The 25,755-nt window shown below is 46.4% G+C and overlaps 1 protein-coding gene across 1 annotated transcript; it reads right to left on the bottom strand.

The window, feature by feature from the left end:
• Positions 1-1,530: 1,530 nt before the first annotated feature.
• LOC139273343 (zinc finger protein 420-like) lies at positions 1,531-10,108 on the bottom strand. Its single transcript, XM_070890169.1, has 2 exons — positions 10,000-10,108; positions 1,531-6,052 (listed from the first exon to the last, which is right to left on the bottom strand). The coding sequence occupies exon 2, from the start codon at positions 5,717-5,719 to the stop codon at positions 4,004-4,006; it is 1,716 nt and encodes a 571-aa protein (XP_070746270.1). The 5' UTR covers positions 5,720-6,052; positions 10,000-10,108; the 3' UTR covers positions 1,531-4,003.
• Positions 10,109-25,755: the final 15,647 nt, after the last annotated feature.

The raw sequence follows: 25,755 nt of genomic DNA, 5'->3' as shown, positions 1-25,755 counted from the left end.
TTTGACTTTGGCTCCTTTGAAAGTGCCCACACCTGGCTGAAAGAGATGTTCAAATCGCTTTATAACTGTTGAGCAGGAGGTCTGTTCCTCTAATGACATGGCATGGACATCATCCCATTTCCAGTTTAGTTTTGCTAGCCAGTTTCTCCCCAGCAGTGCAGGGGGGTCTCCGGGGACAATCCACAGGGACAGTCGGTTCACTGTCCCTTTGTGTGTGACAGAGAGCATGGCGCTGCCAAGGACTGGTACGATTTCTTTGGTATAGGTCCTTAGTTTGGTGTCGACCCTTGTGAATTTTGGTCTGTCTCTTTTATGTGGCCACAGTTGTTCAAATTGTTGAGCGCCCATGAGAGATTGACTCACTCCCGTATCCAGCTCCATGTTGACAGATATCCCGTTGAGTAGGTCCTTCATCATTATAGGAGGCGTCCTGTTGTAGGAGCAGCGACCATTGATCATGTTGACCCGCTGTACATCAGTGTCCCGGGTACTGTCCCCACCATCTTCTGGTCCGCTTTCCGACCCATCCGCTTCGTATACCAGCTGAGCAGCCGTTTTTTTTGCACATGCGGGCCAAATGCCCTGTATATTCACAGTTCCTGCAAACAGCCTGCTGAAATCGACATCCTCTTGACGAGTGCCCACCCCCACACCTCCAGCACAGACCTGTTCCATTGTTCAAAGTGTTCCCAAAGAATGAGCTGCGTCTGGCTGATCTCTCTTGAGCTTCTCTCAGTTTGTAGTTGATTGCTCGCATTTTGGGTTGATGAGGTGTGAACGGCCGTTCCTGTGGTCCTTGATGGCTTCTGCCTGTTGTCGAGAGCCTTTTCTTCCGGTTTTGTCTGTGTGTGGGGGTAGCAGCTTGTTTAGTGCTGTGAACTTCTTGTTTCAATATTTTGTTAGTTGTCGTACCTGCATGGTAAATCAACCTCGTTTCTTCGTCCCCTACCAAGAATGTCTGTGCAACCAGTGCTGCTGTCTCTAAGGTCAGGTTCTTGGTCTCTATGAGCTTTCGGAATATTCCTGCGTGGCCTATTTCTTCAATGAAAAAGTCTCTCAGCATTTCTCTCCTCAGTTCATTAGAGAACTCACATAAACTAGCCAACCTCCGAAGTTCCGCCACGAAGTCGGGTATGCTCTGGCCCACACAGCGTCTGCAGTTGTAGAACCTGTGCCTGGCCATGTGTAGGCTGCTCGCTGGCTTCAGGTGGTCTCTTACCAGTGTGCTCAATTCTTCAAACGACTTGCTTGCTGGTTTCTCAGGTGCCAACAGATCCTTCATTAAAGCGTATGTTTTCAAGCCACAGCTGGTCAAGAGATGGGCTCTTCTCTTGTCTGCCTTATCGTCGCATAACCAGTCTTTGGTTATAAAGCTTTGCTTGAGCCTTTCTATAAAGTCCCCCCAATTGTCTCCCGCATTGTACTTTTCATCTGATCAATTGTTCGCCATTCTGTGGATTCTGTAATCCCGTAACTCGTCGCCACTGTAAAGTCCTGTCCCCTCAGTACAGATTCACACGAGGCATGGAGTGAAGTCAAGGTCACTCTGGACCTGCACCTTTATTTCACAGCTCTGGAATGCTGCACTTGCCTGAGACCTGTCGTTATATACCTGTCTCTTGCAAGTGCACCCCTGGTGGTAAGGTATGCTGGTGGTTACAGGTCATATCTTATTACAGTCATGTGAAGCATGTTAGGATACAGTTATATATAATAATGTAAGATACATGACCAGGGTGAGGGGGGGTTGATTCAGTATGGGACAGGGGAGGTTGAGGTGTTGATCTGGGTCAGTCTGGGACAGGGGAGGATGAGGGAGGTCAGGGTCAGTCTGGGACAGAGGAGGGTGAGGGGTATCTGGGTCAGTCTGGTACAGGGGAGGGTGAGTGGGGGGTCTGGGTCAGGAGAGGGTGAGGGGGGTTCTGGGTCAGTCTGGGACAGGGGAGCTCGACGGGGCTTTGGGTCAGGGGAGCGTGAGGGTGGGGGTGGGTCAGTCTGGGACAGGGGAGGGTGAGAGTGGGATCTGGGTCAGTCAGGGACCGGGACAACTGAGGGAGGCATTGCCTGCTCCAGTCCTGTACAGTGCCCGGTTAGTGGGGCATATTTCCTGAGTGTGTGCTGGGAGTGGATGATGTTTGCTGTGTATTTCTGTACCCAGCCAGACTCAGCATCTTCAGGGGAGGAGAGCTGCTGTGGATAAATGTAACTCCTCGCAGGTCACAGTGAGAGTGGAAATAAGATGGGGGGTCTGGTGGGGCAGAGAGATCGCTCCCCCCGTGTGGAGACCCAGTGTCCTGAGGTCTGTGGGCCAAAGCTGGGTGGTCCTGGGGGGTGGGGGTGGGGGCAAAGGGATTGCTTCCCACCGTGTGATGACCCAGTGTCCCAGGGTCTGTGGGCCAAAGCTCTGGGGTCTGGGGGCTTCTCCAAGGAAAAGCATAATACAGACAAGAAGAGCCAGCTTGGCTGTATGAAAGGTAAATCATGTTTGACAAATTTATTGGAGTTCTTTGAGTATATAATGAGCAGAGTGTATAAGGGGGAACAGGTGATGTGGTGTATTTGGATTTCCAGAAGGCATTTGATAAGGTGCCACGTAACAGATTACTGCACAAGTTAAGAGCTTAAGTGGTCATGGGTAATAAATTAGCATGGATAGAGGGTGGGCTAACTAATAGACAACAGAGTCGGGACAAATGGGTCATTTTCTGGTTGTCAAACGGCAACTAGGGGGTTGCTGCAGGGATCGGTGCTGGATCTCAACTATTTACAATCTATATTGATGCATTGGATGAGGGGACAGAGTGTAATGTAGCCAAGTTTTCTGATGATACAAAGCTGGGTGGGAAAGCAAGTTGTGAGGAGGACACAAAGAATCTGGAAAGGGATGTAGACAGGCTAAGTGAGTGTGCAAACATTTGGAAGATTGAGTATAATGTGGGAAAGTGTGAGGTTATCCACTTTGGCAGGAAAAATAAAAATAAAATCTATAATTTAAAAGGAGAGATATTACAAAATGCTGAAGTAAAGAGCGATCTGGATGTCCTTGTGCATGAAACACAAAAAAGTTCATATGCAGCTACAGCAATAATTATGAAGGCAAAATAAATGTTGGCCTTTATTGAAAGTGGGATGGAGTATAAAAGCAGAGAAGTCCTGCTACAACTGTACAGGGTATTTCTGAGACCACACCTCGAGTACCGCGTACAATTTTGATCTTCTTACTAAATGAGGGAGTGTACTTGCATTGGAGACAGTTCAGAGAAGCTTCACTAGTTTGATTCCTGAGATGGAGGAGTTGACATGAAGAAAGGTTGAGCAGGTTGGGCCTATACTCATTGGAGTTGAGAATAATAAGAGGTAATCTTATTGAAAGTACGATACTGAGGGGGCTTGACAAGTTAGATGCAGAGAGGATGTTTCCACTCGTAGTGAATCTAGACCTAGGGGGCACAGTTTAGGAATAAGGGGCCGCCGATTTAGAACTGAGATGAGGAGAAATTCTTCTCAGAGTAAATCCTTCGAATTCTCTACCCCAGAGAGCTGTGGAGGCTGGGTCATTGAATATATTTAAGGTGGAGGTCGCCAGATTTTTGAGCGATAAGGGAGTGAAGGGTTATGGGAAGCGGGCAGGGAAGTGGAGCTATGCTCATGATCAGATCAGCCATGATCTTATTAAATGGCACACAGGTTTGAGTGGCAAATGGCATACTCCTTCTTCTTATGTTTTTTAAAGGGTCAATTATGGATGCAAACACAATCAGAATTATTTTTTATCTCACCCTGTTACTTTGATTAATTTGGCAAATATGCAGAATATTAAACTCTAGCCCAGTTATAGGCAGAATCAATATGAGCAGAAAGCAAGCCCAATTGCCAGAATGGACATGATTCAGTCTGGAATAACAATAGAATCCAAACCCTGCAGTCACTTGTGAACTCACTGGTGTGTCAGTTGACTGGATGATACAGGGAATCCCTTCCCACACATGGAGCAGGTGAACGGTCACTCCCCAGTGTGAACTTGCTGGTGGGACAGTAGACTGGATGATAGTGTGAATCTCATCCCACACACGGAGCAGGTGAACGGCCTCTCCCCAGTGTGAACTCGCTGGTGTTCCAGCAGGTGGGATGAGGTAGAGAATCCCTTCCCACACTCAGAGCAGGTAAACGGCCTCTCCCCAGTGTGAACTCGCTGGTGAATTCGAAGGTGGGATGAGGTAATAAATCCCTTCCCACACTCCGAGCAGGTGAATGGCTTCTCCCCAGTGTGAACTCGCTGGTGAATTCGAAGCTGGGAGGAGGTAATAAATCCCTTCCCACACTCAGAGCAGGTAAATGGCCTCTCCCCAGTGTGAACTCGCTGGTGAATTCGAAGCTGGGAGGAGGTAATAAATCCCTTCCCACACTCAGAGCAAGTGAACGGCCTCTCCCCAGTGTGAACTCGCTGGTGCAGCAGCAGGTTAGATGAAAGAATGAATCCCTTCCCACACTCAGAGCAGGTGAACGGCCTCTCCCCAGTGTGAACTCGCTGGTGAATTCGAAGTTGGGGTGAGGAAATAAATCCCTTCCCACACTCAGAGCAAGTGAACGGCCTCTCCCCGGTGTGAACTCGCTGGTGTATCAGCAGGTTAGATGAGAGAGTGAATCCCTTCCCACACTCAGAGCAGATGAACGGCCTCTCCCCAGTGTGAACTTGCCTGTGGGACAGCAGACTGGATGATAGTGTGAATCTCATCCCACACACGGAGCAGGTGAATGGTCTCTCCCCAGTGTGAACTCGCTGGTGTTCCAGCAGGTGGGATGATGTAGAAAATCCCTTCCCACACTCAGAGCAGGTGAATGGTCTCTCCCCAGTGTGAACTCGCTGGTGAATTCGAAGGTGGGATGAGGTAGAGAATCCCTTCCCACACTGAGAGCAGATGAACGGCCTCTCCCCATTGTGAACTTGCTGGTGAATTCGAAGTTGGGATGAGGTAATAAATCCTTTCCCACACTCAGAGCAGGTGAACGGCCTCTCCCCGGTGTGAACGCGCTGGTGGATTCGAAGTTGGGGTGAGGTAATAAATCCCTTCCCACACTCAGAGCAGGTGAATGGCCTCTCCTCAGTGTGAACTCGCTGGTGAATTCGAAGTTGGGGTGAGGTAATAAATTCCTTCCCACACTCAGAGCAGGTGAACGGCCTCTCCCCAGTGTGAACTCGCTGGTGAATTCGAAGTTGGGGTGAGGTAATAAATCCCTTCCCACACTCAGAGCAGGTGAACGGCCTCTCCCCAGTGTGAACTCGCTGATGTCGCAGCAGGTTAGATGAGAGAATGAATCCCTTCCCACACTCAGAGCAGGTGAACGGCCTCTCCCCAGTGTGAACTCGCTGGTGTGCCAGTAGGTGGGATGACTGAGTGAAACCCTTCCCACACTCAGAGCAGGTGAATGGCCTCTCCCCAGTGTGAACTCGCTGGTGTCTCAGCAGGCGGGATGAGAGAGTGAATCCCTTCCCACAAACAGAGCAGGTGAACGGCCTCTCCCCAGTGTGAACTCGCTGGTGTGCCAGTAGGTGGGATGACTGAGTGAATCCCTTCCCACACTCGGAGCATGTGAATGGCCTCTCCCCAGTGTGACTGCGCTGATGAACTGCCAGATCAGATGGGTAATTGAATCCTTTCCCACAGTCCCCACATTCCCACTGTTTCTCCATGGTGTGGGTGTCCTTGTGTCTCTCCATGTTGGACGATCAGTGGAAGCCACATCCACACACAGAACACGTATATGGTTTCTCCCCGCTGTCAATGCTATGATGTTTTTTCAGGCTGTGAAACTGCTTAAAGCTCTTTCCAGTCAGTGCACTGGAACACTCTCACTCGGGTGTGTGTGTGTCTCGGTGCTTTTCCAGTCACACTGATGTTTGAAATCTATTCCCACAGACAGGACAATATTTTCTCCTTCCACATTCAAAGGCCGATGATATTCATGTCCTGAGCTATCAAGTGATTCTATCAGATCATGACGTGATGTTTGATTTGAGTTTCCCATCTGCAAATCCTGCCATTCGAATGCCCTGGAAAAGGAGTTTACTAAAATCATTACTGCAAGTACAGGACAGAAATTCATAACAAACAATTCTAGATTATATGGAACATTATTTCCTCTCTTGTTCCTGCAATGCTGTAAATCCCCGCCCCATACACTCTTCCCCGTCCCTGTCCTGAAATTCAAGCACATCGTACGTTTGAACACGTCTTTGTCCTCACCTCCCAATTTTCATCAACGATTCTGCCTGGGTTCAGTTCTACACTCACTGGTTCCCCTCCCCTGAAGGTGCTGACTCTGGCTAGGTTCAGTTCTGCACTCACTGGTTCCCCTCCCCTGAAGGTGCTGACTCTGGTTGGGTTTAGTTCGACACGCACTGGTTCTCTATATTATTCACTGAAGGTGCCGACTCTGATTGGGTTCAGTTAACATAAGAAATAGGAGCAGGAGAAGGTCATTTGGCCCCTCGAGTCTGCTCCACCATTTAATAAGATCATGGCTAATCTCATGGACTCAGCTCTACTTCCCTGCCTGCTCCCCATTACCCTTTTCTCGCTTATCACTCAAAAATCTGTCTATCTCTGTCTTAAATGATATTCAATGACCAAGCCTCCATAGCAGTCTGTGGCAGAGAATTCCATAGATTTACAACCCTCAGAGAAGAAATTTCTCCTCATAACAGTTTTTAATGGGCGGCCCCTTATTCTAAGAGGATGTCCCCTAGTTTTACTTTCTGCTATGAGTGTAAATATCCTCGCTGCATCCACTCTGTCGAGCCCCCTTATTATCACATTTTATTTTTCTCAACTCCAACGTGTATAGGCCCAACCACTCAAACTGTCCTCCATAAGGTCATGCTCCTCATCTCCGGAATCAACCAAGTGAACCTTCTCTGAACAGCCTCCAATTCAAGTATATTTTTCCTTAAATACGGAGACCAAAACTGTATGTAGTACTCCAGGTGTGACCTCACCAATACCCTGTATAGTTGTAGCAGGACTTCTCTGCTTTTATATTCTATCACCCTTGCAATAAATGCTTACATTCCATTTGCCTTCCTGTTTACTTGCTGGAACTGCATAGTAAGTGTTTGGGTGCACAAGGACCTCCAGGTCTCTCTTTATGCAACAATTTGCAATTTTTCTCCATTTAAATTATAATTTACTTTTCAATTATTTTTGCCAAAGTGAATAACCTCACATTTTCCCACAATTTACTCCACCGACCAAATTTTTGCCCACTCACTTAGCCTGTCTTTATCCTTTTGCAGATTAATTGTGTCTTCATCACAGTTTCCTTACCCACCCATCTTTGTATCAGTAAACTTGGCTACATTACACTCGGTCCCTTCTTGAATTCATTAATATAGATTGTAAATAGTTGAGGACCAAGCACCGATCCCTGCGGCACCCCACTGTCACTGTTTGCCAACCAGAAAATGATCCATTTAACCTGACTCTCTGTTTTCTGTTAGTTAGCCAATCCTCTCTCAGTGCTAACAGATTACCCCCAACCCCATGACCTTTTACATTGTTAGTAACCTTTTATGTGGCACCTTATCGAATGCCTTCTGGAAATAATCCAAATACACCACATCCACTGGATCCGCCTTATCCACCCTGCTCATTACATCCTCAAAAAATAAATTTGGAAAACCTGATCTCCCTTTCATTAAACCATGCTGAAGTTGCTGGATTGAATTATGCTTTTCCAAATGTCCTACTACTGCTTTCTTAATAATGGACTCCAGCATTTTCCCAATGACAGAAATTAGGCAAAGTGGTCTATAGTTTCCTCTTTTTTGTCTGCCTCCTTTTTAAAATAGGGCCGTTACATTTGCGGTTTTCCAATCTCTTCGGACTGCCCCAGAATCCAGGGAATTTTGATAAATTACAACCAATGCATCCACTATCCCTGCAGCCACTTCTTTAAGACCCTAGCGTGTAATCATTCTTTGTCCTTCCCCCCCAGGCCCGGTTCCTTTGTTCAAATTCTGGGGAAAGTGCACTTTGATTTTTGCAGGCTGAATTATTGCAGAGTTGCACATGCACAGTTCAGCCTCGCCCCTTAAATCAATTCACAGTGAGCAGAGGAGCACATCTACCTTCCCCTCCCCCAGCCATGCCTGTGATCGCCAGGACTGACATATATGAGGAAAGTCTGGGTCGACTGGGCCTGTATTCACTGGAGTTTAGAAGGATGAGAGGGGATCTCATAGAAACATATAAAATTCTAACGGCACTGGAGAGTTTTGATGCAGGAAGAATGTTCCCGATGTTGGGGAAGCTCAGAACCAGAGGACACAGTCTAAGGGTAATAAAGCAAATGGCATGTTGGCCTTCATAGCGAGGGGCTTTGAGTACAGGGGCAGGGAGGTGTTATTACAGTTGTACAGGGCCTTGGTGAGGCCACACCTGGAGTATTGTGTACAGTTTTGGTCTCCTAACTTGAGGAAGGACATTCTTGCTATTGAGGGAGTGCAGCGAAGGCTCACCAGACTGATTCCCAGGATGGTGGGACTGACATATCAAGAAAGACTGGATCAACTGGGCTTGTATTCACGGGAGTTCAGAAGAATGAGAGGGGATCTCATAGCAACATTTAAAATTCTGACGGGTTTAGACAGGTTAGATGCAGGAAGAATATTCCCAATGTTGGGGAAGTCCAGAACCAGGGGTCACAGTCTAAGGATAGGCGGTAAGCCATTTAGGATTGAGATGAGGAGAAACTTCTTCACCCAGAGAGTGGTGAACCTGTGGAATTATCTACAACAGAAAGATGTTGAGGCCTATTCACTAAATATATGTAAAAAGGAGTTAAATGTAGTCCTTATTACTCAGGGGATCAAGGGGTATGGCGAGAAAGCAGGAATGGGGTATTGAAGTCGCATATTCAACCATTAACTCATTGAGTGGCAGTGCAGGCTCGAAGGGCCGAATGGCCTATGCCTGCACCTATTTTCTGTTTCTTTGATAAGAGGTAAGCCATTTCGGACTGAGATGAGGAGAAACTTCTTCACTCAAGGAGAGTTGTTAACCTGTGGAATTCTCTACCACAGAGAGTTGTTGATGCCAGTTCATTGGATATAGTCAAGAGGGAGTTAGATATTGCCCTTCCGGCTAAAGGGATCAAGAAGTATGGAGAGAAAGCAGGAAAGGGGTACTGAGGTCAATGATCAACCATGATCTTATTGAACGGTGGTGCAGGCTCGAAGGGCCGAATGGCCTACTCCTGCAGCCTCCTTACAGCAGGCTATTTTCTATGTTTCTATTCACTCAGTGAGCGGAAGAAGATGGTTTAAAAGAGCCAGAAATGGAGATGCCGTGGCCCTGGGGTAAGGCAACGAACATCAGCCCCCTTTCCCCTCCCACACTCCTCTCCTGGTTCCTGCAATAGATGCACTTTGTGAAACTCCCCACATCCTCACTGTCAGGCTGTGTTCCCACTGCTCACTGTCCAAGAACAACAGACACGGTGAGATTGGAACTGAATCAGGATCATTCACTACTAGTTGGGGGGAAAAAGCAGCAATGATTTGAAAGAGCGAGGTGATTTACTTTCTCTGTTACCTGACACTGTCCACACACAGCCCGAGAATGGCCTCTCCCTTCCCCCATTCACATCATGTTCAGGAACTAGTTCCTGTTTCACTGCCTCTTACACACAGCTCCGGACAGAACTAAACCAGGAAGGTTCACTACTGGTTTGGAGAGAGAAAGCAGCAATGATTGTAAATAGCAGAGTCTGCCCATTCTGTCTCCCTTACCCTGGACACACAATGTCCACACACAGCCCGAGAATGGCCTCTCCCTTCCCCCACTCACACCACGCACTGACACTGGTTCTTTTGTGCACTCTGCCCCTTACACACAGCCCCCGACTCCCCCCGGACTCGATGCCGATCTCTGAGCCCATCTGTACACAAACTCCCAAAGTGCTGCGCTGCTGTAAGGAGGCTGCTGCTCGCTACCTTACCCCGGGGCCGCGGTATCTCCGTTCCCGGCTGTTTTAAACCATCTTCTTCCGCTCACTGAGTGAATGGCGATCACAGGCAGGGCTGGGGGAGGGGAGGGCGCATGTTCTCTTCTGCTTCCTGGAAATTGACATAGGGGGTGGGGCTTACCCGCACATGCGCAGCTCTCTGCACTAATTCAGAATGTAAAACTTAAAGTGCACTTTCCCCAGAATCTGAGCAAAGGAACTGGGCCTGGGGGGAAAGGACAGAGAATGATTAAAGCTGGGAGCATTGTCCCTTGGAGATGCTCAATATAGGATCATTCCGTGCAGGGTGTTTCTCTCCATGAGTCCGTCTTCACAAAGAAATCCTGGAGAAATATCGGAGGGATGAGGGAGTGGGAGTGTTTGCTGGGACCGTGCAGGAGTTAATATCTGACAGAAACAGTCCGAGATCAGTTTAATTAGAGTAAAACACTCGGTCATTGAGACTAATACCGAACGGCCCTGAGCTGCAGGATTGCAGAGAGTACAACGGGCAAGCGAGGGTTAAATGTGGGCCGTTGTATCACTCACTCTCTGACACTGTCCCGCAGTGTGGGATTAATAATGTGTCTATCTCTGGTACAATATCAGTGAGAGAGGAGACTGCATCTTGTATTTCTCCAATGGGAACTTTCAGGATAAAACGGGACTTCACAGGTCAGTCTGGAAATGATACTGGGTAGGTCTTTCTGTGCCCAGCCTCTCACTGTCCTGTCTCTCGCTCAGTCCTCTCCTCACTCTCTGTTATCCGCTCTCTCTTGTACTGGTTGAAAGGTGGGATACTGTTATTTAGCGTGATATGGAAGTGTAAAACTGATAATGTCTCTGTTTCTCTCTCTGGTGCAATATGTGAAGGTGTGGCACTGTTCCTGAGCGTAATATGGAGACACTGATACTGTCATGTATTCAACTGTCATTGTAACCCATGTATAAACTGACCGAAGTTGTACACTGTGAGAACACTGACCACTAAGTGGTGAACTTGTGGGAGACATTCCTAACCTGGACTTTCACGTCAAAAGAGGAAGCTCCACCCATCTTCTTCACTTTAGTGCTGGCTAATAATAGTTACTGGTCGCAGAGTGACCTTCTCTCAAGTATGGGCCTCGTGTGCATTTATACTGTAGAGTAAGGACATATTATTGGCGACGAGAAACTGGGATTTAAACCACGCGAGCATGGCCACTAGCAGCACAGACGAGAGGTACTGTGTTGGTGATGATTGGGACGATTTTATTGAGGGACTACAGCAAAGTTTCGTCACTAAGGAATGGCTGGGACAGGATTCGGCCGACAAAAGCAGGGCTCATCTCCTGATGGTTTGTGGATCCAGGACGTACTCCCTAATGAAGGACCTTCTAGCGCCAGATAAGCCATCTGACAAGACTTTTGAAGAGCTCAGTAAGTTGATCGGGGAACACTTTAAACCAGCGAGCAGCATGCACATGGCGAGATACCAGTTTTACAAGCACCGGCGGCGAGAAGGGCAAATCGTTCCAGACTTCGTGGCAGACCTCAGGCGACTGGCGAGCCTATGTAAGTTCCTAGATGCATGCAGAGCGGAGATGCTGTGAGACTGTTTTATTGAGGGTGTTAGCGTTAGTGTTTTCTCTGAAGAATCACTCAACACTCAGAGTCGGTTCCAACGCCTGGCGGCATTTAATAACGCTCAGCGGGGAGGAAAAACTCAGGACCGTATCCAGGTTTCTCTCCACAGAACAAAGGATTACATGCACCTTTATATGTTTCACAACAGTTACAAAACAGTTTACTACAGCTACACAGCCCATCACGGCTGGACACAAGCCAATCACAATGATTATAGATTACATATAGGTTATTTTAACCCAATAGAATTCCCCTTATGTCTCAGGAACCATGTGTTCGTCTTTTGTCAGCTTGGGCTGATTGATATAGGTTCTCTCACTAGTTCTTTCTTCTTGGAGAAATAATTGGTTTCTAACCTTGTTTACAGGAGATGGGTTCTCTTATCTCTTTCTTCCTGGGGAATTAATTGGTTTATGGCCTTGAATATGGGAGATGGGTTCTCTCCTCATTATTCTTATCCTGCATCCAAGGCATTCCTATAGTGGGCCTCACAGGGTTATTGCTCGGTCATTGAACATTCAACAGTTCACAGCTTGACTACTTGATTTCCCATCATGCCTGGGCAGCCATTTTATGTGTGGCCACTTTAAACTTATATGCGTTTAGATATATCTAGCAGGTGCCTAATGCCTAGTATTCTGGTATATTCTAAAGGTGCCTACCTCCTACAACAACTCCCCCTTTCGGTAAAGGGACTAGTCCTAGTCCCCTTTTAACCGACCATTCGACCTTTATTAGATTTTGTGCACGGCCCGGTACTCCCTGCATCAACGTGCTGGCCAGTCACGCGGTTTCAGGAGTCCCGGTTGCTTAAATCGAATTGACAAAGGCCAAATCCTCCTGCCCCCTTATAAAACAGGCTTGTTTAGTATCCGGGGAACGGTGATTTGTCCGTCTTCGTTGTGCGTGGTGTCTGCATGCCTGGCAGGCCATTACGCCCCATGTTATTGCTAAGATCAATTGTATCCCGACCAGTATATGTGAAATTATTCGAATCCATGGGTGGATGTTCACATTTATTCCCCAGTCCCAGACCTTTCTCCACCAACTCTGACTTTGTAAGTCTACCTCGGTATCCTCTTCCAGTACTTTGATTTTAGTTTGTAGTTGGTGGTATGGCTTTACGGATTGACCCACTCTGAGCCTCAACTCTCGTAATACTTCGGTTAAATGTGGGATAAGGACCTGATCTGGTTCATCATAAGCCTGTAAATGATCATGGAGCTGATCGGTTACCTCAATAACTTCGGACTTCCTGCGCCTAACCTGGGTGATATGCGCTTGCCCGATCGCGACAGGTCGTAGTGGTGTAAAGCAAAAGTTTGGCTGTGGTATAGGGCACTGCAGGTCATTATACTGGAATGAGCGCTCAGTAGTAGAGACGCAGTATCTTCCCTTCCCTCCGTAGCCTGCCCTCGCGAAGTGCATGTGTGCGGGCACTATTTCTACACACCCGTCGGTTCGGTTAAACCCGCACTCGTCTCGCTCCCCTCTGCCCACTGGGTGAGGGCATACTGTGATTTCCCCCTTTTGCTTGCAATCTGCTAGGGAAATCCCGGTAAGTATGTTGTTTCGACGAATGGCAGAGGTGGTGGTATGGAGACATTTTCCCGTATTATTCCGATATTCTCTCGTTGGTATAGGGGGAACGGCCCTGAGTCCGGCGTGGCTATAGGGATCATCAGGACTATCCCTATCCCGGTAGTCCTACCCATCTGGCAATCTGGAATTGCTGGGTATACTCTGGTCAGTCCCTTCAGAGTACAATTATCCAGTGTCCCCCTGAGCTAAATGTGAACTGTCTATCTAATCGGGTACTTCCCCGCGTTGGATCTGGTCGAGATTGTGGCGGATCTGTCCCACCATCCACAAACCATAAGCGTGACAGAGTTGCCCCTGTCTTTGCTTTCCCTGTATCTTCCTGTTCTCTATCAATGAGGTGATTGATGGTTCTGGCGTGAGCTTCCAGGACTGAGATGCCATCCAGCTGGATTTTGGCACCCTCCTTTCCTAGGTTGGCTTGGTCTTCCTGGTTTTGCTCCACCCTCTCCAATAACCCCTTCATCACCCCTCTAAGCTGTTCCACCCTCTCATTTAATCCTTGTATTTCCCTCTTCATCCTGGGGGCTAACCCCTGTCCCCGGAACCTACTGGCAGCCATTGCATCGGCAGCCTGCTGCATTACAACTTTACTTAATACATTGTACATCTTCCTTGACTGTTCTGTACAGTATTCCGGCATCTGGATGCCTGAAATATTGATCAGAACAGGCACAATTTCATGTTTAACATTATCATACAACAGTTCCCCCTCGTTGTACATTACAATCCCATTCTCTGGTCCCTTCGTAGTTATGGGGCAAGGCAGTTCCTCGGGCAATGTAGTGATTCTTATGGGGCGCGGTGTCGGAGGGGGTCAGAAACATACATACAATGATATTGCAGCCGCCCCCGCCTCCTCGTAATACCCACACAGCCCCATTCCCTTCTTGCGGATGACTGATTGCTGGGATTGTCCCGGAGGCGCGCAAATTATGCCGAAAGTACATTCATCAGGCCCTTTGACATCCCTCCGTTTAATGCATCTGCTCCTTATACCCGTGGAGCACTGTACACATACTCTTATTCTTATTAGGATTCTTATTAGGATTCACTTGTAACCATGCATTAAAATAAGTCCTGTCCTTGCTCCAGTCCTTGGCTGCTGGGATGCACATTCCGTCCGTTAAATTAAACAAGACTCCATAGTTCATGTAGTTGTTTATTTCCAGCATGCTCTGCTGTCCGTCGGTGTTGCCCAGGGTACGTGCATGTCGCAGGGCTATCCATATTACGAGTAGCGCCTTTCGTATTCCCATTCCGGTAAGTATTATCTGTAATTTTAAACAGACGGCCTGGTCGTCACCAGGGGTTAAGTTTTTTGCTCTACGAGTGTCCCTGTCACCCTGCAAAATCAGAAGCACAAGGTTATAATCGAACCATTTCGAGCTGAATCTGTAAGGCATGCGCCCGTGTCTTTACTCACTTAAATATTACCCAAACTCCTATGTCCAAGGCCAAAGCTATTCCTCCAAACATCGCTGTCTGCTTTACCATTAGGTTGGGTTTGTGGACTACACCTACCCACCGTGGGGTACATTGGCTCTATTGCCAGAGGTGATGGTGCTATGGCTGCGCACTGCACTATCCGTCTGGTCCCGTTATCTCTTCCAGCCTGTTTATCTTAGCTTTTAACTCTTCAATTTGTTTTATTGAGTATCTATTTCTTTATTGTATCAGGCAAGTATTATTACATAAGCTAGTTCTGTTTTTATTTTTGTTTCTCTGTTAGGTGAGTCCTTTTTTTTATTAAGAAATCCAAATTAATAATGATCAGTATAAAACGTCTGTCAATGGAAAGGGTTAACTCCTTTCCAGGTTTGTAAGAAGACCTGATGTCATTACGTGACTTCACGTAATCATCTGAAAAAAAAGTCTTTGTGCCTTCAAAACTGGTTTCGAAATTAGGAATCCGTTAAAAACAGCATAAATCATTAGAGTAAACTCCAATGTTTTCTTAACTTCTAATTCAAGTACTTGCCAAAGAATTTTTTTTTTTAATTGTTTTAAAACAAGACCACACATACAATAGCAATTTTGTTTACTGAAATTCAATTCTGTTTTTTTTTATTTCTCTCTTTCTCCTCGTTATCTTCAAAACCCTCCTGCTTGTTTAGACTGTTCGGGACATTTTTGATAAACACTGTCCATTTTGGAAATCTTTTCAAACTGCATTGAAACTTTTTCATAATTGAAAATTCGAATCCATGTAGAGTGTTTTTTACTTATTCCAATTTTTTTTTTCTCTTCTAATTAAACCAATATCTTTTTCACAGCAAACATCAACTAGTATTTAATAAGTTATGTCTTTTTCCATTTAGTCCGTTACATCTTTTTTTCCTTTCTTCAAATTAGGTTTTGTATTTTACACGGACTAAAGTTGTTAATTTAAAATCATTTGTTTACTTTCAAAGTGGCGTCTTTATCTTTTTCTTTTTCTCCATAACTGGAATGGAGTCCAGCTTTGAGAGTTTGAGTGCTGCCTTTCGTTATCTCAAAGTGCTCCAGTTTCAAAGTCGTTACTAAAGCTTGCTGTTTTTTAACATTTTCCAAAAGTTCCTTTTACACCTTCGCAGATAGCTCGCCACTTGCCCAGGAGTTTGACCTGATCAGATTTAATTTAATCTTTTTCTTTTTTTTAAATCCACCTCAGTATTTCCTGTGCCTTCTCTGAATATCTCAAAATCCCAATTTAAACTTTGTAATTTCAATCTTTATTTAAAACTTTTTTTTTTAAAGCATTCTTTATCTCATTCCGAGACTAAATTTATGTCTTTCAACCCAATCAATCATTGCATGTTTTCTTTCGGCAAGTAAGTGAGCGTGTCAAATAAATATTTTGCTCAACAAACCTATCCTTTATTTGTTTATTTTCCTAGCTCCGTAACTTATCGTCCGAATAAATCCACACCTGCGTTTCTAACTTAAATGTCTTAAAACTTCCCACATACAGGACAACATTACAAAGGGTTAAAAAAAGACTTTCACTCTGATTCTAAAATAAACAGACACTTGCATTCCTCTTCCAACCAGGCTTTCGGAACATGAAAACATAAAAAAATTCATTCTGCAGTCAAAAATCACACAGACACTTCTCACTCAACGATCAGACATTTACAACAGTCTCTCTTCTTGTTTTGGCCGGCTCTATTTTTGGATCCATGACCTTTCAGGGAATTCGTAGTTTTATCTAAATAATTCCTCACATAACTAGTTCCTGAGGATTCCACCCTGCTTTAATCATTTTTTCAATTAGCTTCTTTTGTTTTTCCGCCAGGTGGCGGGTAAGCGACCCTTCTGGTCCCCACTCGAGTTTACTTGTTTTCATGGCCATTCCTGGGTAGGACTACTACCGTTAGGAATCTACTCTCAGAGGTCCGCTTTCTTTCTAGCGCGACTTGTAGTAAACTGTCTCTTGGCTACTGTCAGGTCACAAGTTCTGCTGTTACACAAACTTATACAATTCTTAAAAACGCGTTTAAGCAATTCCCGCAGTGCTCTACGTATCCTTAACGACTACCTACCACCGCTCAGCCCGTTGGTCCGACCCTGTTCACAGGTTTGGATTCCGTTAGCCGCTGTACACCGCTTGGTTCTACCCCGGGGTATTTCAAATTACACTACTGGGTCCGGAAGATGTCTCTCGGTATCACGATCCCACGGTCTAAGTGTGTTCCCTACGCCTACTTGGTTCCTGGCCGTCACGTGGGACAAAAGTCCTCTTAATTCAGGCTCAGGCTAGGCGTTTGAGATATTAGACCGTCTCCTCATGTCGATCAACCAGCTTCCACCTTCCGCACCCTTTATACTTAAAAATTGTTTTTTATACTCACCCGGGTTTTTTTCAAGGGCGTCCAGCGACTCCGGGAAATCCCGTCGACTACGCCATTGTTAGCGTTAGTGTTTTCTCTGAAGAATCACTCAACACTCAGAGTCGGTTCCAACGCCTGGCGGCATTTAATAACGCTCAGCGGGGAGGAAAAACTCAGGACCGTATCCAGGTTTCTCTTCACAGAACAAAGGATTACATGCACCTTTATATGTTTCACAACAGTTACAAAACAGTTTACTACAGCTACACAGCCCATCACGGCTGGACACAAGCCAATCACAATGATTATAGATTACATATAGGTTATTTTAACCCAATAGAATTCCCCTTATGTCTCAGGAACCATGTGTTCGTCTTTTGTCAGCTTGGGCTGATTGATATAGGTTCTCTCACTAGTTCTTTCTTCTTGGAGAAATAATTGGTTTCTAACCTTGTTTACAGGAGATGGGTTCTCTTATCTCTTTCTTCCTGGGGAATTAATTGGTTTATGGCCTTGAATATGGGAGATGGGTTCTCTCCTCATTATTCTTATCCTGCATCCAAGGCATTCCTATAGTGGGCCTCACAGGGTTATTGCTCGGTCATTGAACATTCAACAGTTCACAGCTTGACTACCTGATTTCCCATCATGTCTGGGCAGCCATTTTATGTGTGGCCACTTTAAACTTATATGCGTTTAGATATATCTAGCAGGTGCCTAATGCCTAGTATTCTGGTATATTCTAAAGGTGCCTACCTCCTACAACAGAGGGCATCGGGCATGCTGGGGTTTTCAGGAAACTGATTGAGACCAAAGACTTGACCCTGGAAATGGCGGCTTTGATGGCCCAGACATTTATCTCGGATTAGGAAGAGACCAGAATGATGTTTGACAAAAACCTTGGTCTAAATGCAGCAAATGGACAGGGAGTCAACATTGTTAACGTGGCACACAGTTCTCCAGGCATTCAGGGGCAATCGGACATACACGAGCATGTAGTCGAACCTAAGGAGTGAATTCAACAGAGACAATGGCTAGCTGAACGGCGATTCATGCCATCACAAGGGACAATGTAACCTGCAGAAACTGCAACGTCAGTGGTCACTTGGTACATATGTGCAGGAAGCCTGCAGCCAGGTTGATATACGAGGAGGATGGGCCCGATGTAAGCCCTACGAGGCCAAATGGACACTGGGGAAAAATCGCTGGAAGCTGAAGTTCAGCGACTTCATGTGTAGCACATATACAGTTCATATACCAGGACGCCACCGATAATGATGAAAGTGCTCCTCAATGGCATCCCAGTATCAATGGAGCTAGACACAGGGGCCAGCCAGTCCCTGATGAATATCAAACAATTCAACAAGTTGTGGCGTCCAAGGCCAGGAGGCCAAAATTATTGCTGATTGACGCACAGCTACGGACATATACAAAGGAGATCATTCCGGTGCTGGGCAGCACCACGATAGTCGTGACCCACAAAGATTCGGAGAACAGGTTGCCACTCTGGATTGTCCCGGGGGATGGTCCCACACTGCTGGGGAGGACTTGGCTTGCTGTCAGGAACTGGAAATGGGGCGATGTCAATGCAATTTCTTCTGTGGAACGAATATCATGCTCACAGGTCCTGGACAAATTTGACTCACTATTTCAACCCGGCATTGGCATTTTCATGGGGACTAAGGTAGTGATTCACATAAACCCGGACGCCAGGTCAGTACACCACAAGGCTAGAGCGGTGCTGTACGTGATGCGGGAAAAGATAGAAGGCGAATTGGACCGCCTGTTGAGGGAAGGCATCATCTCACCAGTCGCATTTAGTGACTGGGTGAGCCCGATTATGCCAGTGCTCAAGACGGATGGCTCGGTCAGGTTATGTGGTGATTACAAGGCCACCATCAATTGGGTGTCACTCCTGCTACCGAGAGTGGAGGACCTGTTTGCGACGCTATCCGGTGGCAAACTTTTTTCAAAATTGGACCTGACCTCAGCTTACATGACCCAGGAGCTGGCGAGTGATTTGAAGAAGCTGACCACCATCACGACACACAAGGGGTTGATTGAGTACAACAGATGTCCATTCAGGATTCGCTCAGCCACCACGATCTTTCAATGAAATATGGAAAGCCTCCCCAAGTCGCTTCTAAGGACGGTAGTTTTTCAAGACGACATCCTCATCATGGGTTGCGATACTGAAGAGCACATCCACAACCTGGAGGAGGTGTTACGCAGACTGGACCGGGTAGGTCTGTGACTGAAAAAGGTGAAGTGCGTCTTCCCAACTCCAGATGTAGAATTCCTGGGGATGAGAGTAGCAGCAGACGGGATCAGACCTACTATGTCCAAAACGGAAGCGATCCAGAGAGCACCCAGACCCTGTAACACGACGGAGCTGCATTCGTTCGTGGGGCTGCTGAACTATTTTTGTAACTTTCTTCCCAAATAGAGCATGCTGTTAGAGCCGCTACACGTGCTCCTATGCAAAGGTCATGAATGGGTCTGGGGGGGCAGCCAGGAAGGGCTTTTGATAGAGCACGCAATTTGTTATGCTCCAAAAATCTGTTTACACTGTATGACCCATGTACAAAACTTGTTTTAACGTACAATGCGTCGTCCTATGGTGTCGGGTGTATGTTGCAGCATGTCAATGCCAAGGATCACTTACAGCCGGTAGCTTATGCCTCCAGAAGTCTGTCCCAGGCAGAAAGGGGCTACGGGACGGTAGAAAAGGAAGCACTTGCATGTGTATATGCAGTAAAAAAAATGCACCAGTACCTGTTTGGCAGGAAATTTGAGCTGGAGACAGATCACAAACCATTAACGTCCTTTTTGGCTGACAACAAGGCCATAAATGCAAATGCATTGGCCCACACACAGAGGTGGGCACTCACGTTAGCCGCCTATGACTATACAATTCAGCACAGATCAGGCACTGAAAACTGCACCGATGCACTCAGCAGGCTCCCAGTAGCCACCACTGAGGGGGCTACCGAGCATGCTGCTGAGATGGTCATGGCTGTTGAAGCTTTCGAAAGCGAAGGCTAACCCGTGACAGCCGGTCAGATCAAAGTCTGGATAAATAGAGACACGCTATTGTCTTTGGTCAAGAAATGTGTCCTGAATGGGGACTGAGCAGCCATGTACTTGGCATGCCCTGAGGAATTTAAACCATTTCACAGGCGCAAGGATGAACTCTCCATTCAGGCCAATTGCCTACTATGGGGAAACCGAGTAATCATGCCCCTGATGGGCAGAGAAGTGTTCATCAGAGAACTCCACAATGAGCACCCGGGCATTGTCATGATGAAGGCAATTGCCAGGTCACACGTTTGGTGGCCAGGGATAGATATAGACCTGCAACTTCGTGTTCGCAGGTGCAGTACTTGTGCCCAGCTGGGCAATGCACCCAGAGAAGCCCCCCTTAGCTCCTGGTCCTGGCTCTCCAAGCCATGGTCACGCATTCATGTGGAATATGCCGGTCCTTTCATGGGAAAAATGTTTTTGGTTGTAGTAGACGCCTACTCTAAATGGATCAAGTGTCACATTCTTAATTCAAGCACATCCTCTACCACGGTAGAAAGTCTACGGGCAATGTTCACCGTCCATGGTCTACCAGACGTCTTGGTCAGCGACAATGGCCCGTGCTTTACAAGCATTGAATTCCATGACTTCATTGCAGGAAATGGTATCAAACATGTCAGAACGGCACTGTTCAAGCCGGCCTCAAATGGCCAGGCGGAAGGAGCAATGCACATAATCAAACAGGGGATGCTCAGAATCCAAGAGGGTTCCCTACAAAACCACTTATCACACCTCCTGTTGGCCAATCGATCCCGACCACACTCGCTCACAGGGGCCCCACCCGCAGAGCTGCTAATGAAAAGGAAGCTCAAAACCAGGTTATCCCTCATACAACCCACCATGAAAGAAATTGGTGAGAGCAGGCACCGGTCACAATGTGACTAGCATGACAGGAATGCGAGGGCGCGATGTATTGATGTTAATCACCCTGTCTTTGTCCTCAATTATGCTGCAGGGCAAATGGCTCGCAGGCACTGTGATTGCCAAAGAGAGGAATAGGATTCCGGTAGTGAAACTGACTAATGTACAAATCTGCCGCAAACACGTGGATCAAACAAAAAGGAGGTTCAGCAACCCCATATAAGAAGCAGAGGAAGAACGCGATGTAGAGTTCACTCCACCACATGTGACCGAACACCGGAACCAAGTGGAGGAGAGCCCAGTCACTGTGGGCAGTCCGGACAGGCCTGAGGCACTGTAAACAGCAGACACTCAGGCCAGCGCCGAACAACCGGAGCCCCAACTCAGGCGCTCTACAAGGGAGCGTAAACCACCAGAGAGACTTAATCTGTGATCCCAATAAGACTTTGGGGGTGGGGGGGGAGGTAATGTCATGTATTCAACTGTCATTGTAACCCATGTGTAAACTGACCGAAGTTGTACACTGTGAGAACACTGACCACTAGGTGGTGAACTTGTGGGAGACATTCCTAACCTAGACTTTCAAGTATAAAAAGGGGAAGCTCCACCAACCTTCTTCACTTCAGTGCTGGCTAATAAAGGTTACTGGCCACAGAGTGACCTTCTCACAAGTATGGGCCTCGTGTACATTTATACTGTATAGTAAGGACATATTAGATACACAGTGTAAAACTGATACTGTGCCTGTCTCACTGTCTTTTCCGCTGGTGCTGTACATGAATGTGTAATATTACTATTAAGCGTAATAAGGGACACTCACCCTCAGCTCCCTCCCCCCCGCCCCCACCCCCCCATCCCCGGGACTCTCACCCTCAGCTCCCTCTCCCACACACCCAGGACATTCACCTTCAGCTCCATCTCCCCCCGGGACACTAACCCTCAGCTCCCTCTCACCCGGGGATACTTACCCTCAGTTCCCTCTCCCCCCGGGACACTCACCCTCAGCTCCATCCCCCACCCTCCCCGGGACACTCACCCTCAGCTTCCTCTCCCCCCGGGACACTCACTGTCAACTCGCTCTCCACCCAGGACACTCACCATCAGCTCCCTCTCCCCCGGGACATTCACCCTCAGCTCCCTCTCCCCCCAGGACACTCACCCTCAGCTCTCTCTCCCACTCCCTCTGGAACACTCACCCTCAGCTCCCTCTCCCCCCTGGACACTCACTCTCAGATATCGCTTCCCCTGGAACTCTCACCCTCACCTCCCTCTCCCCCCGGCACACTCACCCTCAGCTCCCTCTGTTGAAATCTCGACTCTCAATATACGACTCCAGCACAATCAGCTCCGGTAGATGTTCCTTTAATAAGTTTTACTTGCAGCATGGAAGAGTCTCACTCAGTCAAAGGCTAAGCGACGACTCCCAATATGGTACAGTTTCACAAGGTATATATACAGTAAAAATCAAGTTATGGTTCCATCCTGTTTATTAGTTCTGCCTGTGCAGTCAGCGAAAACAGATAAAGATTTAATAATTACCACATCCTTGTCTTGACATTTTTCCCAAATGTCTCCTTTGTCAGTGTTTTTGGTGGACCAATCAACTCGATTAGGGTGTGATAATGTGCTACCTCTGGCTTTGCATTGTTTCGGATTGTCCAGTTTCCTGGCCAGTTATTTGGGCCCATGATTTCCAGAGTGATTGATTGGGTACTTGGCTTCTTGCATATTATGGATGAGTTCTGTACAAGAGATAATAGCTGGTAATTTGATTATCTCTTAGGAGGTGAATTGGTGTTGCATCATTACAACCTTTATCCAGCCCTTCCAAGGTCTAGTATAGCGACAGACTATTGATAATACAGGGGAGTACTTACCTCAGCAGGACAGTCTTAATGTTGTCTGGTCGCTATTAATCAGCTATCAGCAGTTTCAGTCAGGGTTAGCCTGTTTTTGCAAACAGACTGTCTGTTGCAGAAGTTTCTAGCAGGGCCGGGATGCCATTTTTTTTTATGGCAAAAAGGGTACAAAAAACAGCATAATGCAACTTTAAAAATACATTTCCACATTCCCTCCTTTTGTCCTTCACAAGGAAACTTAATGCATTCTAACCATGCATAGTCTTTCTATTTCCATTTCCACACAAGAACCTGCAGTAGTTGTTACTACCATAACCCTAGCAGTGGTCTCGGTTGGTAACAGTTTTTCCCAACCTGGCACAGCAACACTTAACTAAGACAAACAAAACATATAGTGCGAAGACTATCAGCAAGAATGTGATCAAACCCTGTACCAAAGATCTCCCGAGGGATCCCAACCATCCCGATGCCCAATCCAACAAGGTGGTACCGTCCTGGCCAATAGTTTGTTTGTACTCTATTACCTTTTTCCTAATATATTCAGCTAGATTGCCGATCTCTTCTGACTTATTCGGGATATACATACCAATCTTCACCAATTAACGTGCATGTCCCTCCTTCTTTGACTAGGAGATAATCTAAGGCCATACGATTTTAGAGAGCCACTGTTTGAATGGCTAACATTTCATCATTCACCCCTTCGAAGGCTTGGGAAGTTGCGTTGGCAACTGATTCTACTAAATTAGCCAGTTCCCGTAACTGCCATTCGTTTGATGCTATTCCATAGGGTGATATCATTACCTTGAATATTCCATTTAGCCATGTCAAATATCGTTTCAGTCTATGACTTCCATAGCCATCCCTTAGAGTCTTTGTTGTCCTAATAAAGGCTACCACATATCCTAAGTAACAGGAACCTGTCCAGTTGGCTGGTTACCTTGGATAGGCTTTATGGACACAAATAAAGTAAGTGCAATTATAAGACGTCAGCTTTTGGCCCTTTCGTGCCATCCATACTCGAGTGGTCTCCCCATCCCACCCTTCACTGAGGCTTTATTATGGACCATCGTCCAGTTAACGGTTGCTATCTTTCTCCCATCAGTGAGATTTGTTATTCTTTAGACTTTAGTTCCGGAATGGTTTGCCATTTAGTCATTTGGGATCACTTGCTGCGTCCCATTTCTGGTCCTTTAGTTTCATTGCTCACGAGGCATATTATTCCTTCAGGATTTCCTATTCCGGGAGTAAGACTTAGGAAGGGTGGCTGATGCTTATTATTATAATTTGGCTGGTACCATCCCTGGAAGGTTGTACGTTTATACCCTGCTGACCTCCATTCTGTTACATCTTTCATTTCTGACACCTTGGTTAGGTTCATCTTATTTTGCGCTATCAACCATTCTACCATTTCTGATTCATTAAAGGGGATGGATCTTAGGGGAATACCCCCTTCGGAGTGGACAGATACATGGGAACATATCCAACAACTAGTCAAGTTTCTTTCTTTTTGAGCATACTTATGATTCAGCGCCATAAATACATTTACCTGTAGTTCCCATCATTCGCGTTTCTGTACCCCTGGTATTATCAACAACGCAAAGCAAAACCTTGTCAAACATAGCACTATCAGTCCCCATAGTCCGTACAGTTTCTTATTCGGTCTTCCTTTTTCTGTTCCTCTGGTTCCATTTTCCCTTTCTCCTGGTCGGGTGCCCCTTTGAAATGGGATGCATGGATCCATGTCGGTCTTTCCTTTACCTTGATTGCAGTATTGGTCGCCAGCAAGACCTGGTATGGTCCTTCAAATCTTGGTTGTAGACTGCTTTTTCTTTTAAAGATTTTGATGTAAACGAATACCCCAGGCTCCAGATTATGACACTTCCCTTCCGCTGGCTTTATTGAGCTTCTTTTACCTGTGAATGAAAGCTGGAAATACATTTGGTTAGTGCAATACAATAATTCAACATATTTCCTTCCATTTTGTGGATGTCCATTTGTTTTGCAATAAACGGTGCTGTAAAAGGTAGTCGTTGGGGACGTCCCATAACTATCTCATGCGGTGACAGGCCTGTTGTTCTGTTGGTTGCAGATCGCATTACCATCAAGGCTAAGGGCAGCAGTTCTACCCATTTTATTCCAGTGTCATTACATAATTTTGCCAGCTTATTTTTAAACATTCCATTATATATTTCAACAAGTCTAGCTGATTGTGGATGATAACTGCAATTAAAACGTTGGTTGATCTGTAAAGCTTTACACATTTCTTTTATAACAGTTCCCCTGAAATGTGACCCGTTATCACTAGAAAGCTTAGCAGGGATTCCGAAGCACGGTACGATTTATTTTAACAAAAATTTAGCAACAGTAGTGGCATCGGCCTTTTTACATGGAAAGGCTTCAATCCATCTAGAGAACACATCTACAATAACTAATACATACTTGAATCCCACACACATAGTTAATTCAATAAAATCCATTTGTAAATGTACAAAAGGCCCCATTGGATTTGGGTGGGAGGCAGATTCTACTTTTTCCGTCTTACCCGGATTCATTGTCTGACAGGTAACACAATTTTCACAGATTTGTTTTGCAATTGCCGAAATACCTGGTGCATACCAAGTTGCCAAAATATAATCTGCCAATCCCCCTTTGCCCGCATGTGTGAATGTATGAACACATCGGGCAATCCATTGAAGTAAGGATCTAGGGGCCACCACGCGGCCGTCATGGTGAACCCATATTCCTTCTGGATTTTATAACATTGATCCTTCGTCCAGGTCACCACCTCCTCCGTACTGGCCTGTGTCTGAAAGGCCAGCACGTCATTAATAGTGGGTGGCGGGTCTGAGCAATTATTTTTCCTTAGTGGAAACAATGATACCTGCATCCCCCATTTTGACAGAGGTGCTGAC

The sequence above is a fragment of the Pristiophorus japonicus genome, chromosome 9, assembly GCF_044704955.1.
Source record: "Pristiophorus japonicus isolate sPriJap1 chromosome 9, sPriJap1.hap1, whole genome shotgun sequence".
NCBI classification, from domain to species: domain Eukaryota; kingdom Metazoa; phylum Chordata; class Chondrichthyes; family Pristiophoridae; genus Pristiophorus; species Pristiophorus japonicus.
This window is presented reverse-complemented; position numbering and strand designations above follow the sequence as displayed.

Excerpts from the sequence above, each read along its gene's own strand:
- LOC139273343 (XM_070890169.1), bottom strand. The coding sequence starts at position 5,719 with ATGGAGAGACACAAGGACACCCACACCATGGAGAAACAGTGGGAATGT.